This window comes from Salvelinus namaycush, unplaced genomic scaffold (assembly GCF_016432855.1).
Source record: "Salvelinus namaycush isolate Seneca unplaced genomic scaffold, SaNama_1.0 Scaffold65, whole genome shotgun sequence".
In the NCBI taxonomy this organism is placed as follows: Eukaryota; Metazoa; Chordata; class Actinopteri; order Salmoniformes; family Salmonidae; genus Salvelinus; species Salvelinus namaycush.
Window position 1 is genome coordinate 412719 of NW_024061364.1, and position 21500 is coordinate 434218.

At 42.3% G+C, this 21500-nt stretch overlaps 1 protein-coding gene across 1 annotated transcript; it reads left to right on the forward strand.

Moving 5' to 3' along the window:
* The first annotated feature begins 33 nt into the window (after window positions 1-33).
* Window positions 34-3411, forward strand: LOC120042302 (trichohyalin-like). Its single transcript, XM_038987125.1, has 2 exons — window positions 34-802; window positions 2846-3411. The coding sequence occupies exons 1-2, from the start codon at window positions 34-36 to the stop codon at window positions 3355-3357; spliced, it is 1281 nt and encodes a 426-aa protein (XP_038843053.1). The 3' UTR covers window positions 3358-3411.
* Window positions 3412-21500: the final 18089 nt, after the last annotated feature.

The window sequence follows — 21500 nt, forward strand, 5'->3', positions numbered from 1 at the left end:
CAACAGAAAGAGATGGAGAAAGAAAAGATGATCATGAGAGAGAGGGAGGAAGCAGGAAGAAGAAAGGAGGGGCAGAAAAATATTTTCGGGGAAATTGAGGGACAGAATGAACTGGAGATAGAACAGGAGAGAGAGATGGAAGACAAGCATGAAGTGATTAAGGAAGCAGAGGAAGAGTACAGGGAAAGAGAAGAGAGAGCAAAGGAAGTAAGCATGAAGAAACATGTAGTAGTTAATGTTAAAGCAAAAGCACGGGAAGTCTTCAATAGACGTAAAGAGAGAAGGTTAGAAGTGTTGAAGGGGGAACGAGAACACATAGAAATAGGACAACAAATCAGGAGGGAGAAGGAGGAAAGACGGCTGGAGATGGAAAGAAAACAGGAGAGGGCAAGACAACAAGAGGAGCAGGATAAAAAACAAGAGATTGAAATTGCTAGACAGAAAGAAATGTTCAGACTAAGAGAGGAGGAGAGGCAGAGAGAGGAAGAGAGAGAGGAGGAGAGAAAGAGAGCCGTTAAAGGCCATTTAGCTTTAATCAGAGAGAGAGAGATAATAGAGGCAAACAGAAGAGAGGAGATGGTGGAAGAGGAAAGAAGGGAATTCCTTGAAAATTACAAGAGGGGTGACTTAGAGGAGGAGGAGGAAAAGGAAGAAGACAAGAAGGACATTCTCCCACCTGATAAAAGTATCCGAAGGAGAGCTGTGGGCTGGATAAATAAGAAGTGGGAGAAGAGGAACCTCAAGAAGATCGAGAGAACCTATCAGAGAGAAGCTGAGGAGGGCTATAAGATCGTCCACATAGGTAAGACCTGTTTTCCCTCTGCTTATGACATCATCCTCTTTAGTCTCCTCTACACACATCAGTTCCACACCAGTCATCATGTTGCATCATTGTTTCAATATAAAACTACTGTGTAAAGAATATGTTAGCCGACATGGCTAATTGAGTGACTGACTGGCATAACAAGAAACATACTGCTGATGGAACAACCACGTGTTTAAATGGTACATTGTGTCATCTACTAGTCTAACTCTCAAGACTAAGTAGAGACCCAGATAGAGTTGTGTCATCTACTAGTCTAACTCTCAAGACTAAGTAGAGACCCAGATAGAGTTGTGTCATCTACTAGTCTAACTCTCAAGACTAAGTAGAGACCCAGAAAGAGTTCCTAAAAAACACACACTAAAACGTGTTTTGGGGGGATCCGGGGGCTACTAGTGGCCATGCGCCCCTAAGCGGTCACATATGCCCTACTAGTGGCCATGCGGCCCTAAGCGATCACATATGCCCTACTAGTGGCCATGCGGCCCTAAGCGATCACATATGCCCTACTAGTGGCCATGCGGCCCTAAGCGATCACATATGCCCTAGTAGTGGCCATGCGGCCCTAAGCGATCACATATGCCCTACTAGTGGCCATGCGGCCCTAAGCGATCACATATGCCCTACTAGTGGCCATGCGGCCCTAAGCGATCACATATGCCCTACTAGTGGCCATGCGGCCCTAAGCGATCACATATGCCCTACTAGTGGCCATGCGGCCCTAAGCGATCACATATGCCCTACTAGTGGCCATGCGGCCCTAAGCGATCACATATGCCCTACTAGTGGCCATGCGGCCCTAAGCGATCACATATGCCCTACTAGTGGCCATGCGGCCCTAAGCGATCACATATGCCCTACTAGTGGCCATGCGGCCCTAAGCGATCACATATGCCCTACTAGTGGCCATGCGGCCCTAAGCGATCACATATGCCCTACTAGTGGCCATGAGGCCCTAAGCGATCACATATGCCCTATTAGTGGCCATGCGGCCCTAAGCGATCACATATGCCCTACTAGTGGCCATGCGGCCCTAAGCGATCACATATGCCCTACTAGTGGCCATGAGGCCCTAAGCGATCACATATACCCTATTAGTGGCCATGCGGCCCTAAGCGATCACATATGCCCTATTAGTGGCCATACGGCCCTAAGCGATCACATATGCCCTACTAGTGGCCATGAGGCCCTAAGCGATCACATATGCCCTACTAGTGGCCATGAGGCCCTAAGCGATCACATATGCCCTATTAGTGGCCATGCGGCCCTAAGCGATCACATATGCCCTACTAGTGGCCATCAGGCCCTAAGCGATCACATATGCCCTATTAGTGGCCATGCGGCCCTAAGCGATCACATATGCCCTACTAGTGGCCATGCGGCCCTAAGCGATCACATATGCCCTATTAGTGGCCATGAGGCCCTAAGCGATCACATATGCCCTACTAGTGGCCATGCGGCCCTAAGCGATCACATATGCCCTATTAGTGGCCATGAGGCCCTAAGCGATCACATATGCCCTACTAGTGGCCATGCGGCCCTAAGCGATCACATATGCCCTATTAGTGGCCATGCGGCCCTAAGCGATCACATATGCCCTACTAGTGGCCATGCGGCCCTAAGCGATCACATATGCCCTACTAGTGGCCATGCGGCCCTAAGCGATCACATATGCCCTATTAGTGGCCATGCGGCCCTAAGCGATCACATATGCCCTACTAGTGGCAATGCGGCCCTAAGCGATCACATATGCCCTACTAGTGGCCATGCGGCCCTAAGCGATCACATATGCCCTGGCACTATACAAAGAATAGGTGGCATTCGGGACTCATGTTCAACTTAGGGTCAATTCGGGAATTATTGCACTTTATTGACAAATTCCATGCCTTGCTCAACTGAAAAGAGTAAAGAATCATTGAGATTAAATTGTGTTTTCTATTCTTCATTCCCTGTGTCCATTACATTTAAGTTGATACCAGATCCCTAAGTTGAATGTGAACTCTACTTCTTCTCCCCTACCAGCCATCCCTGGACACACAAGGCTAACAGCCACCATGACACGGGCAGAGAGAGAGAGGGAGAAGAGGAAGGAGCTGCTGAAGGCTGAGAAGAGAAGGAAGAAGATGGAGGATTTTAATAAGCAGTGGAGAGAGCAGTCCCTGCTTAAAAAACAAACTCATCAGAAACTGAAGGAGGAGAGGGGGAAGATGAAGGGACATTACCTGGAGCAGATGAATCTGGAGGCTGATGCTCAAATCAACACCCGGTGTCTAACCACCCAACACAGCCACGATTATCTGGAGACAACACAGCCCACTGGATCTGGAGATGGCCACCAGGAAAGGCCAAGGAGGCAACAGGCATGGGCAGAGATCCAGGAGGGGAGTTCAGAGAACCAGCAGGAGTGGCCAGAGAACCAACAGGGGGGGCCAGACAGCCAGCAGCTAGAAGCTCCAGAAGAGGCTGAAACATCAGAGCCAACCTCCAAGAACAAGAAAAGGCCAGGCATCTGGAAGAGAATTAAGATGGGGTAAAGAATGTTTAAACATCTATTCATGTTTTACACTGTTAATATATATGTTGTCACTTTAAAAAGTGACATTATCCAAATGTGAGGGTTTAGTGTACATGCAACACACATGTAAATATATAGATACTTACCTGTCTCTGATGTCTAACAGCATTCCTGACCTGCTGTTTGCCTAGAGCTGGAACATGTAAATATATAGATACTTACCTGTCTCTGATGTCTAACAGCATTCCTGACGTGCTGTCTGCCTAGAGCTGGAACATGTAAATATATAGATACTTCCCTGTCTCTGATGTCTTACAGCATTCCTGACGTGCTGTCTGCCTAGAGCTGGAACATGTAAATATATAGATACTTACCTGTCTCTGATGTCTTACAGCATTCCTGACCTGCTGTCTGCCTAGAGCTGGAACATGTAAATATATAGATACTTACCTGTCTCTGATGTCTTACAGCATTCCTGACGTGCTGTCTGCCTAGAGCTGGAACATGTAAATATATAGATACTTACCTGTCTCTGATGTCTTACAGCATTCCTGACGTGCAGTCTGCCTAGAGCTGGAACATGTAAATATATAGATACTTACCTGTCTCTGATGTCTTACAGCATTCCTGACCTGTTGTCTGCCTAGAGCTGGAACTCGAAGAAGCCACAGTTCCACTGAGGTTACATTGGTCATTAAAAGTGTCGCCCAATAATTCCTCCTCCTCTTTAAGTCATCAAGCCACATTTCCTCCACAAAACATGATCGTCTCCTCAAGCCAGCAAGTATCCTCTTTATCAGGCAACAAACCATCGAAGGTCAGTGACTCTCCTCCCCAGAGCAGAGGTTCTCATCTTTATCCTAATTAAATTCATCTCTGCTCACCACCTCTACTGTCCTAGAAAATATCCCCAAATGGACATGGTTTAAACAGAAGTCCTCCCCTCAGACCAGTGGCTCCACAAACCAGAGTTTCTCATCTTTATTCAAGTTGAACGCAACTCTGATCATTTCCACCACCTCACCTGTTAAGGGGAGGTGCTGAAAAGGAGGTCTGGGAGGAGGTCTGCAGGTAGCCTGGACCGGACCGGTAGCAGCTAAGTTACTGGCTCCATCCCCAGGCAGAGCTGCTCAAGTCAGGCCAGTGATGTTTGACGATGTCATTTTTGTTATTAAAGTTTTACGTTTTAATAAAAGCATTACATTTAAAAAACAATATTGTTGTTACGGTGTGGATTGTTTTGTTATTTATTAGAATTGAACCATCCAGTAGTCATGGTAGATGTTAGACTTTCAATGAGACACCTAACATTCCATCAGTTTGCTACAATGTGTGACATGTTATATTAGAGAGGAGTCCTCTATACACATCTATTTTAGACCGTAGGAGAAATATCAGATTGAAATAGCTTCTCTAAGAATCTGAGGAGAGAGCAACAGTAGACGCATCGTTAGCTCCCCCACCTCCAGTTCAGTACTTGGTTCATTCCACCAGTTGAGTACCTTTTGGGGAGTGTAACTTTTATTTCACCTAATTCTAACATTCTGTCATAAAGAGCACATGTTCAACTTAATAAAACACATGTTTTCCCATCTCAAAAGTTTAAAAAATACATACTATAGCAAGTGCCTATTAAGTGCAAAATAAAGTGACAGGGTTGACTGTAACAGAGTTGACTGTTTCATTTAGAATCAACCATAGATGATGTGTTATAATTCACCCAGTGGTGATTGCAGCATGTACATCTTGGTGGGGAAAACTCCCCCAAATTTTTTTATATGAATGCCAGCAAAGCCACTACACAACACAACACTAAACAATACATTAATTGCACTATAACTTTGACAAACAGTGCCCACAAACTGTTATGGTCGACATAAAGCTATCCCAACAGCAGAGCTTTCTTTTCAGCACCATGGAGTGAATCCTTTTTAAAAAACATAGCTGATATGGCTGACTTGCTTAAACAAATGTGGTTTCTACTGACAATTGAGATGTACAAACTATGGCATAAGGGGACAACAAGTGGACTACAGGCAATCCGTAATTTTGATGAAGACATTAATGAGAGAGCTGGACGGACGCAGTCAATATAACCGTTAGTTCAGCACTTTAGAAATGTTGATTATGGCCCGCTCTTACAGTATTCTCCCTGTACACCAAGTCATAACTCTATGTAAGCAGACTTTGAAAGCTCTTACAATATTTGATGATGACATTTCTCTAAAGGCTATAGTCTACATGTGCAGCACCAAGTCAGAGCAGTAGGCTAAATTATGAGAGGGGAAAGGGACCAAATTATTCGTGTGAGGCACATGGGCTATTAACACCTTACTACACAACATACACTTAGTATTACTTTCTTAGCTACAGTATACACATCTCCCTGGCATAGTACATCATTTATAGAGCAGCATCCAATACATTTTTGGACTCACCTTGTTGTGATGTGCTCACTTGAACAGGAAGGTGTCGCGGCTCTACCAGGGGCTTGAGGTGGTCTCCCACAGCTCTGCTGGTGGAGTGGTAAACACCACCCCCGGCTCTACCAGGGGCTTGAGGTGGTCTCCCACAGCTCTGCTGGTGGAGTGGTAAACACCACCCCCGGCTCTACCAGGGCCTTGAGGTGGTCTCCCACAGCTCTGCTGGTGGAGTGGTAAACACCACCCCCGGCTCTACCAGGGGGCTTGAGGTGGTCTCCCACAGCTCTGCTTATGTCATGTTCTGTGGCCTTGCTGTTCCATTTCTTTACTGCAACACAGAAACAAACACATTTAGTCATATTATATAAAACACTCAAAGTAATGGATATGGAGCATCTATGGCCTCAGTTACACCTGGCACCTAAATGTGACTTCTGTCATCTGATCACTCCAAGCTGCATTAGGTTCAGATCTACCAGGATGGGCCTTTGACAGTCTGGATGCAGTCAGGCCACTGAATATAAATAAGCAATGTAAAGAGATGGGGTGAATGATTGGGGAAAAGTACATTTGACACAAATTGCCTTCATAATATCAAAGAACAAATGTGTGTGCCTGAGGAGAAATTAACTTTCCTACAGCCAAAAGGGGTGAGAAATTACACATCCTTGGGACGTCCCTAGCCCGTTGAAGTTGACATTTAAAATGGTTAAGGTAGGGGTTAAGGTAGGGTTTAGGGTAGGGATGTCCCAAGGATCCCAGATAGCATTGACCATTGTGCATTCTTCTGTCTCTTTTACATAGCAGGTGATGGGTTCTGACTTCTGTACTTTTAAATATGAAATATCCTCATTATGTGAAATTGAATGAAACATTAATGTATTTTGATGCTAATATGATGTACAATAGTCCATGATGTTTCTATATGATAACAATAGAGTAATATATTTAATATGATGTACAATATTCCATGATTGTCACGTTCCTGACCTGTTTTCTCTTGTTTTTGTATGTGTTTAGTTGGTCAGGGCGTGAGTTGGGGTGGGCATTCTATGTTATGTGTTTCTATGTTTAGGTTCATTGTCATTTAGCCTGATATGGTTCTCAATCAGGGACAGGTGTTTTACGTTTCCTCTGTCGACTTGAAGTATCTGCACTCCAGGTGAGATTTCACCTCTGGGGCAGATGTGGCCTTCTGCTCTCCAGGTGTAGACCCGGGTGGCCCGTTTAGAACCTTTTTAGGACATTTCGAGATGACAGATGTTTGTGTTTGGTCTATTAATGTACCTGTGAGTTGAAATTTTTATAATTTTTGCATTTTTGACAAAATTAGACTCCTTTAAAGTGCCAGTTTTTGCGCTCAGGTAGGGTATCAGCCTGAGCTATTTAAAAACACGTTTTCAACATTTCAAGATAGCAGTTAGTTTAGTTTGATCATTTCAAAGACAGCTGCATCTTCATTTTATTTATATTATATATATTTTTTTTTTTTTTCATTTTCATCATAAAAATTACATCGGCTGTTAACCTCAACTCCAGAGGTGATCAAGGTGAGGGATCAGCCTGGATTATGTAAAAACACTTTTTCAACATTTCAAGATAGCAGTTACTTCAGTTTGATGTAAAAAAAAGATAGCTGCATCTTTATTTTACTCATTTTCAAAAATATTTATTTTACCAAAAATATGTGAAAATTAATAAAATAAAGTTGCAGCTGTCTTTATTTACATCAAACTGAACTAACTGCTATCTTGAAATGTTGAAAAAGTGTGTTTAAATATGCTTCCTATTTAAAATAGGCATTTGCAAATTAGTTGAAAGGCTAAGAGAATCATCTCCAACCTCCTCTCAGGAGATGATTCCCTCAGCCTTTCAACTAATTTTCAAATGATAGGATAATTATTTAAAAATACTTTTTCAACATTTCAAGATAGCAGTTAGTTCGTTTTGAGCATATCAAAGACAGCTGCAACTGAAGTTCACACTCAACTTTGTTGAGCCGTGCGCCTGGTGATTGAACAGGTTACCAGGTGTATTTTTGAATATGGTTCTTAATGGCTTCATTGGGTTGCTGGGGTCCATTGCTTGCTAAGGGGGAACCCCCCCACCCGGGTTCAGCCGACTGGGGCGCACTCTCTGTCAACATTTTCAACATTTCCAGATAGCAGTTTATTAAGTCTGATGCATATTTATTTTATTCGTTTTCACACACTTTTTTCCCCCTCTCTAGTTTGTGCAATGACAGAGAAGTGGGACTCTGTCGTTTTTCTGAAAATAACTCTAATTGATCTCGGGTTCAGCCACCAGGGGGCACCCACCTCCTTTGAAAGTTAATGTAAGACACTTCTTGTTGTCAAGGGAACCCTGACCTGGTGGTTCTAATGACCTGGTGGTTATAATGACCTGGTGGTAATAATGACCTGGTGGTTATAATGACCTGGTGGTTATAATGACCTGGTGGTAATAATGACCTGGTGGTTATAATGACCTGGTGGTTATAATGACCTGGTGGTTGGCATAACACAAGCAGAACCCGAGAACAGGATGGCCTCCACCATCACAGCCTGATGACACTGCACCAGCCTACCAGTCTGCTCCAGCCCAGGTCAGAATACCAGTCTCCCAGTCTGCTCCAGCACAGGTCAGAATACCAGTCTCCCAGTCTGCTCCAGCACAGGTCAGAATACCAGTCTCCCAGTCTGCTCCAGCACAGTGTGGTCCAGCCCAGGTCAGAATACCAGTCTCCCAGTCTGCTCCAGCACAGGTCAGAATACCAGTCTCCCAGTCTTCTCCAGCACAGTCTGCTCCAGCCCAGGTCAGCCAACCAGCCTCCCAGTCTGCTCCAACACAGTGTGCTCCAGCCCAGGTCAAAATACCAGTCTCCCAGTCTGCTCCAGCACAGGTCAGAATACCAGTCTCCCAGTCTGCTCCAGCACAGTGTGCTCCAGCCCAGGTCAGCCAACCAGCCTCTCAGTCTGCTCCAGCCCAGGTCAGCCAACCAGCCTCTCAGTCTGCTCCAACACAGTGTGCTCCAGCCCAGGTCAAAATACCAGTCTCCCAGTCTGCTCCAGCACAGGTCAGAATACCAGTCTCCCAGTCTGCTCCAGCACAGTGTGCTCCAGCCCAGGTCAGAATACCAGCCTCCCAGTCTGCTCCAGCCCAGGTCAGAATACCAGCCTCCCAGTCTGCTCCAGCCCAGGTCAGAATACCAGCCTCCCAGTCTGCTGCAGCCCAGGTCAGAATACCAGCCTCCCAGTCTGCTCCAGCCCAGGTCAGAATACCAGTCTCCCAGTCTGCTCCAGCCCAGGTCAGAATACCAGTCTCCCAGTCTGCTCCAGCCCAGGTCAGAATACCAGCCTCCCAGTCTGCTCCAGCCAAGGTCAGAATACCAGCCTCCCAGTCTGCTCCAGCCCAGGTCAGAATACCAGCCTTCCAGTCTGCTCCACCCAGATAGTCACCCACAACTGCAATCCTTATTGATTCAAATGGGAAGTTCTTAGAGAGGGAGAGGGAGTGAAAAGGTAGAGAGGCGGAGAGAGGGAGTGAAAAGGGAGAGAGGCGGAGAGAGGGGAGTGAAAAGGGAGAGAGGCGGAGAGAGGGGAGTGAAAAGGGAGAGAGGCGGAGAGAGGGGAGTGAAAAGGGAGAGAGGCGGAGAGAGAGAGTGAAAAGGGAGAGAGAGGGAGTGAAAAGGGAGAGAGAGGGAGTGAAAAGGGAGAGAGAGGGAGTGAAAAGGGAGAGAGGCGGAGAGGGAGGGAGTGAAAAGGGAGAGAGGCGGAGAGAGGGAGTGAAAAGGGAGAGAGGGAGTGAAAAGGGAGAGAGGCGGAGAGAGAGAGTGAAAAGGGAGAGAGGCGGAGAGAGGGAGTGAAAAGGGAGAGAGGCGGAGAGAGGGAGTGAAAAGGGAGAGGCGGAGAGAGGGAGTGAAAAGGGAGAGAGGGGAGTGAAAAGGGAGAGAGGCGGAGAAAGGGCAGAATACCTGACCACTGTGACTGACCCAAACTTAACCTTTTACGGGGGCAGCCCGACACCGGTACACAGCTCAAAGTGCAGGGCGCGAAATTCAAAATCTATTTTTTTTTAATATTTAACTTTCACACATTAACAAGTCCAAGACACCAGATGAAAGGTGCACATCTTGTGAATCAAGCCAACATGTCCGATTTTTTAAATGTTTTACAGGGAAGACAAAATATGTAAATCTATTAGCTAACCACGTTAGCAAAAGACACAACTTTTCTAACTCCATCAGTTTCTTACTCCATCAGGTGCTATAACAAATTCGACCAAATAAAGATATAAATAGCCACTAACCAAGAAACAAATTCATCAGATGACAGTCTGATAACATATTTATTGTATAGCATATGTTTTGTTCGAAAAATTTGCATATTTCATGTATAAACCATAGTTTACATTTCAGCTACAATCCGAAATTGCACAGAAAGCAGCCATAATATTTACAGACACCAACGTCAAATAGCTAATTACTCATCATAAAACATTTCTGAAAAATATAATGAACAGACTAGGTCCATACTGCTCCTACATGGTGTAACAATACATCATGTAGATGTATACAATGAACAGATGTATATAATGAACAGACTAGGTCTATACTGCTCCTACATGGTGTAACAATACATCATGTAGATGTATATAATGAACAGACTAGGTCTATACTGATCCTACATGGTGTAATTAGGTGATTTACACTACCATTCAAAAATTGGGGTCACTTAGAAATGTCCTTGTTTTTGAAAGAAAATCACATTTTTTAATTTATCATTTATAAAAACTTCTTTTTGCTTTGTCATTATGGGGTATTGTGATGTCATTATGGGGTATTGTGTGTAGATTGAAAAAATGATTTAATCCATTTTAGAATAAGGCTGTAACGTAACAAAATGTGTAAAAAGTGAAGGGTTCTGAATACTTTCCAAATGAACTGTATATATAGGGGCAGTACTTAGTGACATCACTTCATGAAACAGGAGGTACAAATATATAACATAGGTTCACAGTATCAACATTCAATGTATCAAAATATATGACCAAGCTGGAATTGGAAACGCCAGCCCAGCCACAATCCTAGAGGTTCACTGATGATCAACCTCCTCCTTCACATCTGACTCCTGATGATCAACCTCCTCCTTCACATCTGACTCCTGATGATCAACCTCATTAAAAAAACTCAGTTGATCTTAAACTGCAGAAAACATTTTGGAAGTCTTTAACTGCATCAAAGTCTGTGGCCTGTGATGTTGGGACAAATGATAGACCCTTATTATACAAGAGACAAAATCCACAAATTCTACAGCACAACGGCAGAGTCATGTCTTCAGTGTAAAACTCACAATGACTCAATAATCCTTCTGGGAATGTTATGATGTCATAAAGTTATGGGCGGAGTTAGAAAGTTGGCTGTCAGAAGTACAGTTATACAATGTAAAATTACTTTTAATCTGTCTGTCTGTATATTTCAAAACATGGCATTTGAGGGTGCAGTGAGATACCCCAGAGTTGGACGATACTTTTCTCATAAATCATCTTAAATATTATACTTAATTAAACCTGGAAATCAACCAATCCTCTGTTGTTAATTCAATAGAAAGGTCAAATGCTTTATTATCTAAAAGTTGAAAGTGAGTTGGCAACGGAGAGAAAAAAAATGGTGCTGATGAATGCGCTGGCTGTGTTCCAGTGGGTCTGGGCAGGTGTGATGTAGTTAATGGAGATGGAGGTGTGTTCTCGTGGGTCTGGGCAGGTGTGATGTAGTTAATGGAGATGGAGGTGTGTTGTAGTTAATGGAGATGGAGGTGTGTTCTAGTGGGTCTGGGCATGTGTGATGTAGTTAATGGAGATGGAGGTGTGTTGTAGTTAATGGAGATGGAGGTGTGTTCTAGTGGGTCTGGGCAGGTGTGATGTAGTTAATGGAGATGGAGGTGTGTTCTAGTGGGTCTGGGCAGGTGTGATGTAGTTAATGGAGATGGAGGTGTGTTCTAGTGGGTCTGGGCAGGTGTGATGTAGTTAATGGAGATGGAGGTGTGATGTAGTTAATGGAGATGGAGGTGTGTTCTCGTGGGTCTGGGCAGGTGTGATGTAGTTAATGGAGATGGGGGTGTGATGTAGTTAATGGAGATGGAGGTGTGTTCTAGTGGGTCTGGGCAGGTGTGATGTAGTTAATGGAGATGGAGGTATGATGTAGTTAATGGAGATGGAGGTGTGTTCTAGTGGGTCTGGGCAGGTGTGATGTAGTTAATGGAGATGGGGGTGTGTTCTAGTTGGTCTGGGCAGGTGTGATGTAGTTAATGGAGATGGAGGTGTGTTCTAGTGGGTCTGGGCAGGTGTGATGTAGTTAATGGAGATGGAGGTGTGTTGTAGTTAATGGAGATGGAGGTGTGTTCTAGTGGGTCTGGGCAGGTGTGATGTAGTTAATGGAGATGGAGGTGTGTTCTAGTGGGTCTGGGCAGGTGTGATGTAGTTAATGGAGATGGGGGTGTGTTCTAGTGGGTCTGGGCAGGTGTGATGTAGTTAATGGAGATGGGGGTGTGTTCTAGTGGGTCTGGACAGGTGTGATGTAGTTAATGGAGATGGGGGTGTGTTCTAGTGGGTCTGGGCAGGTGTGATGTAGTTAAAACCTGTTAAGGCTAGGGGGTGCTGTTGTCACTATTTATGGAAATCGTGTAATTTTTGAAACGGCTTCCTACAAAATTCTTGATCGTACAATATGCATATTATTATTATTATTGGATAGAAAACAGTCTATAGTTTCTATAGGAGTTGAAATTTTGTCTCTAAGTGGAACAGAAGTCATTCTACAGCAATTTCCCTGACATGGAGTCAGATTTCAGAAATGTTGGCCCCTGTTCTGGAGTCAGTTTTAAGGCCAATGTTATTCCTATGAGTATACGGACACTGCTTACGTCTTCCCCTGGATGCCTTTACGTGATGACGATTTGAATGGGGTCGATTGCGCAATCACAGGCACTATAAATAAAAAAACCCTGTAGCTAGGAACTCTTTTCTTGCTGCGTCATGCGCTTGGCGGCCACCGACCCGCACTTGTTCCAAGCATTAGTGTAGGGAGTAATATTACTCTGGTCATGTTTCTACTCGTTATAGGAGTTAAAAACATCATAAGGTAGTTAATTTAAAGCGTTTTATAGCAATTTATATCCGTTTAGTGCGATTTTGGGACATTTATTTCTGAGACGCTGTGAATCTCTGGGCACGCTTCCAGTTCATGCCGAACGCAGTTGGCATTTCCACATGGCAAGAGGACAGCTTTCCACCAAAAGACGATTAGACCCAAGAAAGGATCCTTTGCCCAAGATACTGATGGAAGAACAGCTCAAAGTAGGAACAATTTATTATGATAAATCGTGTTTCTGTCGAAAAATGTTAGTGGCTTAGGACGCCATCTTTTTTGACGTAGCTTCGCTTGGCGCAAACTGTATTGAAAAGTAAGGATAATTTAAAAAATGTAATTCCGCGATTGTATTAAGAATTAAATTGTCTATCAATCGCTGTCCACCCTATATTTTTTAGTCACGTTTATGAGTATTTATGTATACGACTAGATCACTGTCTAATATGGCACACGGCATTTTCTGACCAGCTCGGCTACTTTTCTCATTGTATAACCACGATTTTGGTGGCTAAATATCCACATTTTCGAACAAACTGTATATGTATGTTGTAATATGATGTTACAGGAGTGTCATCTGAAGAATTCTGAGAAGGTTAGTGAAAAAATTAATATCTTTTGGCGATGTTGACGTTATCGCGCTCTTTGGCTAGAATCAATGCTGGGGTAACGTTTGCATATGTGGTATGCTAATATAACGATTTATTGTGTTTTCGCTGTAAGACACTTAGAAAATCTGAAATATTGTCTGTATTCACAGGATCTGTGTCTTTCGATTAGTGTATGCTGTGTATTTTTACGAAATGTTTTATGATTAGTAATTAGGTAAGACACGTTGCTCTATCTATTTATTCTAGTCGATTTGTGACGGTGGGTGCAATTGTAAACTATGATATCTACCTGAAATATTCACATTTTTCTAACAAAACCTATCCTATACCATAAATATGTTATCAGACTGTCATCTGAGGAGGTTTTTTCTTGGTTAGTGGCTATCAATATCTTAGTTTAGCCGAATTGGTGATAGCTAGTGGTGTTGGTGGACAAAGAAAAAATGGTCTCTTTTGCTAAGGTGTTTACCTAATAGATTTACATATTGTGTCTTCCCTGTAAAACATTTTAAAAATCGGACATGTTGGCTGGATTCACACGATCTGTATCTTTCATTAGCTGTATTGGACTTGTTAATGTGTGAAAGTTAAATATTTTAAAAAAATATTTTTTTTGAATTTCGCGCCCTGGCTTTTCAGTGGGGGGGGGGGGGGGGGGGTGCCGCTAGCGGCACCCCAGTCCTAGACAGGTTAATGGAGATGGAGGTGTGTTCTAGTGGGTCTGGGCAGGTGTGATGTAGTTAATGGAGATGGAGGTGTGTTCTAGTGGGTCTGGGCAGGTGTGATGTAGTTAATGTTTGGATGATGTTGTAATTTGTATGTGTATGTTTATAAAATATCAAATGAAATATATGTTTTAAGTCCCAATGCAAAGTTACACCTTATTACATTAAACCAATCAGAATTCAAAAGAATGCCAAAGTCAGGTGTGAAGTAATATGGAGGACCAGCCTATTACCTATGATGTAAACTACAACAGAAATAACTTCAAATGTACAACTTCAAATTAAACCAATCGTTGCACTCGTGACTTGAGTGATTGAAGTATACCAAAGTTTTGTGAATACATAACACCATCTAACCAAATATCAAAGAATGTTAGCTATATGCAGTTATCTTAGCCAGCTAACGTTAGCTATATGCAGTTATCTTAGCCAGCCCGCTAACATTAGCTATTTAGTCAACTAGCTATGGTCAGCGAGCTGGAGCCCAACTACCGGAGACCAGTTAGAACCCAACTAACAAAACCCAACTAAAAACATAACTGCACATCAAAAGAGACAAACAGAATGATGTCAGGGAAAATCCCCAAAATCCAAAATATAAAGATTACAGGTGTCAGTCAGCTAGCGCGCTAGCAGTAAGCCAGGGTTGTAAAAGTTACAAAACTCCCGTAGTCTACTTCACAGAGAACATACTGAAAAGTAGCATGGGGAAACAAAGCTTCCTGAAGCATTGATGCTTTCCAGCCAATTGTGGCAAAAATAGGTTAGTTACTCAAGGCTTTGAGCGACACAGAATTTAGAACAGCCACATTTTATAGATGAAGTCACATGCCGTAGCAGCGTAGCCATTATGTCATATATTAAACCACTGGCCGTGTTCGAGGGCATCAAATCCATGCTGCGTTGTGGGTAAACGGTGACTGGCTGACTGATTTATAAATAATAATGAGTAGTTATTTATGATGTAAGGTGATTTGTAAATCAGTCAGTTGGCAGTCGCCTGCAGTGTCGAACCAGCCCAGTACCAAACCAATCAGGTGGTTGTTCGATGAAACGAATCTTCAGACGTCATTGATGACGTGCTGCTGATAAAGTGATACAGGCATCAGCACACTGCTTTGAAGTTTAATGCTTTCAAGGCCTCGTACCTCCGGTATCAAACATAACATCCCCATCGAAAAGTTGACAAAACAAAAAGGAGCAAGCAGGTTGATTTCCTCTGTCGTTTTGAGCCCACGGCAAGAAGTCACCAGAGCCCACCGTGCTAACGGGTTCCCACTAGATAACACAACCACACAGTTAATGAAAAGCATGAGGTGAAGCTTGAGCTAGATATCAACCTATCGAGCTAGTGTGACCTTCCTGGTCTCTCAAGTCAGTGAGTCAACACAGGAAGGAGCAATGGATGGATAGTTAATTTATTTCCAAAGCTGCAATGATGGGACACACACAGTATGGATGAATGATCAGTAGTGACGGGATATAAATAGCACTCCCACAGCAATTCTCCATAAATCTGCCCTATAATATACTAACAAAAAAACTATTGAAGTGTCTACCAAAGTTATTGTGATCGTATAGTGGATTTAACAATTCCTACTAATTCCTAATTTACTATAATAAATGAATCAATTGTTTCCATGTGTCTCATATTCACTACATCAGAATAAACTGTCATCCATTTTACTATCAAAATATATCAAATTAACCTGGAAATGACTAAATGTCCCCCTCTGGTGGCGAAGAAGTATAATACACCTAAACTAACAAAACCGGGCTAAAAAACTGGCTGGTGTTCATGAGTTTATAAAACATATACTTTATACATTTGTCATAAATGACCTGCATTGATGAGACACACAGTGTGGATGAATGATCAGTAGTCGACAGGGTAAAAATAGCACTCCTAAAGAAGATGCATTTTCCAGTTAGATACCAACTTGAAAGAGGGAACTTTAGCATAAAACCCACATGGAAAACTGAGATTTGGCAAGTAACATATAAAGAGAGGCTTATTTGACGCCAAACCAACAACAGTAGTTACTAAAACATAAATTGCTAATGTATGATTTAAAAGGTGGATTTTATGATGTAATGTCAACTTTATATATTTCTATCCCGGGACTATTCCATTTTGAACTCACCCACAGCAATTCTCCATAAATCTGCTGTGGATTACCCAGAATCCCAAAATAAATTAATACATATGTGATAACACAAAAACATAACTGGTTGTGCTTATAGGTAACCAGATCTTCAATACAACTCAGTTACTAAGTCTTTATCCACACTGTGTTGTTACACTGGTGAGTAAAAACTCATGCTTCCTACACTAACTTTTTGTCTGAACATTATAATATATATTTTACGTCACACTAGCGTCATTGTCTTAAAATCGCACATCTCCTTCGCAGTCAGAGGTTCAGACTAAGCGTTACCCACTCCAGTCAGCAGATGGCGGTGTGCGATTTTAAGGCAATGCTGTTAGTGTGACGTATAATCTAGTGGACGGAACGCAATGCTGTTAGTGTGACGTATAATCTAGTGGACGGAACGCTTCTTTCAGCAGCAGCAACAGTTAGTCCGCCACCTCGGTAGCTTGCTAGCCAAAATAGCCGAACCCATAAAGCTCTTTAGACGATTTAGTGTATATTAGCCACTGTGTTTTAAACCCTCTTCTGTCGTCTAGTTAGTTAGTTATCCTATTTCATTTCATATTTACGGTGTTGTTGTTATTATTCAGCTGGCGGGCTGGTTAAGTTAGCATTAGCCTAGCTAGCTAACATCTCCGACCATGAGTTCACTAAATTACTCTCTTCCTGCTGAAGAAGAGACGGTCTGCTGGACGGAGAAAGAAGCTCTCATCAAAGAGGAGGAGGAAGAGAAGGATGTTACAATACAAAAACAAGTAGAGGGTGAGGCTGTTACAGGGAAAGAAGAAGAGAAAGACTTTACAGTGAAAGAAGAGGCGTTCAGAGTTAAAGAGGAGGAGGGTGTTACAGTAAAAGATGAGGAGGATTCAGTTTTTGAAGTGAAAGCGGAGGAGGGGGAGATTACGGTCTCATCGGAAGAAGAGGAGGAGGAAACTGGATATCTGGGCCCGATTTCCCAAACGCAATTTAAGGCATCCAGTGGTTCTAAAGATGAACTTAGCCATAAGATGGTTTTGAGAAACCGGGCCGTGATTACCACTGGTAAGTACTGTCTTAAAAACAGAGGTACAAACTCTGCAGTTGTTGAACTGATGTTTGGTGTTAAAGGGGAAATCGGCAATTGCTACATCCATATTTTGACTTTTAAATTATTTATTTATAGCCATTGATTCTTGAAGAATATAACACATGCCTCATGAGCTTAGTTCAACTGTTGTACCACATCAGAACCCAAAATAAGCTTTTTTTACTCCAATGTCTAGAAACAATGTAAACCAACACTGTATAGCCTCAACATGGTTAACTATAATGTTGATATCATGGATGGTCAGTCCTTGCATCCATAGGTCTGTCTATGAATTTGAGAGTAGTTAAATGTCTCCAGGCCCATCATCATCTTATTACCAAAACAGTGGTGGAATGACTGCTGTGTTATTGTTTCAACTGCAGATTGGTTGATTGATGTGTGTTTTTTTAATGGGACAACCTAGTATTTAAACAGCAACAAAATGGCTGCCAAGAGACTTGGTTTGGTAAACAGCTGAGGGATGGGGGCTGGAGAAATGTAACCACTCTCAAATTCATAGAGAAAGCTATTGTAGCAACCGTAACCCAACACCTAGCGACCTCGTCAAGAAGTTCAGACATCTTGGCATAACAGTTATAAAGTGTTGGCTTGACAGTCGCTGGACCCAGGTTTGAGTTCAGCTCAGGGCTTCCCCCTGAATTCACTACACTATGAATACAAGGACTGGCAATGCATGATGTCATAATGATAGTTTAACCAGGTTTCTAGGATATATAGTATATTCTAGAATTCATCCATGATGTCATAATGATAGTGTAACCAGGTTTCTAGGCTATATAGTATATTCTAGAATTCATCCATGATGTCATAATGATAGTTTAACCAGGTTTCTAGGCTATATAGTATATTCTAGAATTCATCCATGATGTCATAATGATAGTGTAACCAGGTTTCTAGGCTATATAGTATATTCTAGAATTCATCCATGATGTCATAATGATAGTTTAACCAGGTTTCTAGGCTATATAGTATATTCTAGAATTCATCCATGATGTCATAATGATAGTGTAACCAGGTTTCTAGGCTATATAGTATATTCTAGAATTCATCCATGATGTCATAATGATAGTTTAACCAGGTTTCTAGGCTATATAGTATATTCTAGAATTCATCCATGATGTCATAATGATAGTGTAACCAGGTTTCTAGGCTATATAGTATATTCTAGAATTCATCCATGATGTCATAATGATAGTTTAACCAGGTTTCTAGGCTATATAGTATATTCTAGAATTCATCCATGATGTCATAATGATAGTTTAACCAGGTTTCTAGGCTATATAGTATATTCTAGAATTCATCCATGATGTCATAATGATAGTTTAACCAGGTTTCTAGGCTATATAGTACATTCTAGAATTGCCAGTGAAGATTTCCTGTGGAGGCAAATTATTAGAGCTGTTGATAAGTCATTGTATAATATTCAGCCAATTTTTTTTCATGCCTTTACATTAATGGCAAGACATACCTAGATGCAATTACATTCATGAATTGGTTTGAAACCTTTGTTTTAAACCCTTCTCAAAGTTGGTGCCTTGACGGATTTGTAAAAAATGGTTTGTCATGAAACACTATTTACTTATTTATTTAAATGTAACCTTTATTTAACTAGGCAAGTCAGTTATGAACAAATTCTTATTTACAATGACTGCCTACCCCGGAAGACGCTGGGCAAATTGTGCGCCGCCCTATGGGACTCCCAATCACGGTCGGTTGTGATACAGCCTGGATTTGATCCAGGGTGTCTGTAGTGGCGCCTCAAGCCCTGAGATGCAGTGTCCGCTGCGCCATTCGGGAGCCCCAAAATCATGTTTCTAGTGCTGTCCCCAACTAAAATACATCTTGGTCAACCAAGAGTCATCTGTTCTTTCTACCAATCGCCCCATGTGTTTTTATAAAATCTGTATGTACTGAACTTGTCTGATGCTTTAAGCACGCTGTTTGATTAAATAAATTATACACACAAATGACTAGAGGGAGCCGGTCGTCAACATAACCCGACTAGAGGGAGCCGGTCGTCAATACAACCCCCGGTCGTCAACATAACCTGACCAGAGGGAGCCGGTCGTCAACACAACCTGACCAGCAGGATTCCCCCTCCGCTGCTGGACTTCGTAAATTCTGCCGTTCTGCTCCTGAAGTTTTCAGTAATAGACTAATAGTCTACAGATAGATAGACTAATAGACTAGTAATAGACTACACCAGCAGTCTGCAACCTTTTCCAGTTGGAGTGCCAATTTATCTGACCATTTCTACTGATCTGGTGCCAGTTATGATTTTCATATGTACATTTTACTGGAACAGTTTCATTTAATTTATAATAGTATCTCAAAATGATTGTCTGTGATTAATCTACATTCTATCAAAAGGAAAATTATACAAATCTAAAAGTAACTTTTATTGACATTGCCAACTATGTAAAGATAGCCTACATAAAGCCAACAAATAAAAACATTGCATTCTGCAGGTAGAAAATATCCTGATAGAAATAAATGTCCTAGAAATCACATTGGCAGCACATGGCCTGTCTACAACAAACTTGAAACATTGTATCAACTATCAACTGGGTCAGGAAACTCGGATAGCAAGCTTGCAACATTGTATAAAATATTCTAGGCCGTCAGTTTCCTGCTCCAGTGAGTTCTGGACAGTAATCAGCTGTAGGCTATTTGTGCAATGGATAAGAAGTAATCAGGTATTTTATGACATTTCCACTGGATCAGAGCATTACGTTTTCCCTTTTTATGCCGAGTGGTTATCGGAAGGGCGAGAGCTGGAAATATTTTACGAAAATACTTTGAGGAACTATTGTCATTCGCAATTGATTTTGATTAGACTTTGTTTACTTGCTGTTTGGAGGTGAAGAAAAAATGTATTTGAGAAGCTCAGCAACTCATTAGTGGTGCAGCGTTATGACAATGAGAAATACTATCAGACATCCCCAAATGGGCACAGTTATAAACCTACATTTGTGTGCAGGCCAGCTAGATTAATCCTACTTCTATATGGGTAATCAGGTGTGCGTCCTTACTCAACATTGACAGGAGTGTTTCAAACAAAACACAATTAATAAATTGACAAAACTGCTGCATCTTGTATGGTCAGGTCTGGGTGGTCTGCCAGGGGCCGTTTCATTTAGTATCCGTTTGGGTCGGTTGGGGAATGATTTTATTTCCCCATAGTATGTTGTACCGAAGTTGACCAACTGAAAGGGAGTGTAACTTTATGACTATTGTTGGATTCGGGCTAAACTTTGAACATTGAGATATTAAAGACATGATAGGTCAGACGCAGAATATATAAAGGAGTGAGATCTGTAGAAAGACAGTGGCTGTGGAATGTGCTTGGTGGATGGGAGGAGATCACAGGATTGCTTTAGGGGAAGCGGATGGACATCTGTGGATTAGGCGAAAGAGGGGTTGAGGACAGGAGGTCAGGTAAGATCCCCTGAAGGGAGTAATAAGGGTTTAGTATCCTGTTATCGTCTTCCTGTCGACCCAGAAGATGTAAGGATTGGAGAGAAGGAGGAGTGTCCAAAGTGGGGTATATATACTTGTGATGGTGAGAACATGTTTTTGTTTGAATTATAGCTGTAACGACCCTTTGGGAATAATTAAACTTGGTTAAACTTCTCTAGTGTCCGTGAGTTATTTATTCTGAAAAATTAGAACCTAACACTATACCTAGTTTTCCCTGAAGAAGGGAAACGAGGGGCAACACCTGTTTGGCCACACCCCTTCCTGGGTCGGTGAAGAGTGGTGTTAAATTTAAGGAATAAATCCGAGCCTCACGCTCATCAACAGTGGAAGGCGGAGCTTCCAGCGAGGCGTGAATTTAATAGTATGTTGTACCTAGTTTCCCTCCTTCAGGGAACAGTAGTTATAGTCATAACGTTACGCTTGTCATATGATGAACTTCAACTTAAATACAGGATCTTGCTGTCGGACAGTTTTTTTGTATTCTGAAATGCACTCGAACTACGTATCATTTAGTGGCTCCTTATGTTACGCTGGGAAAA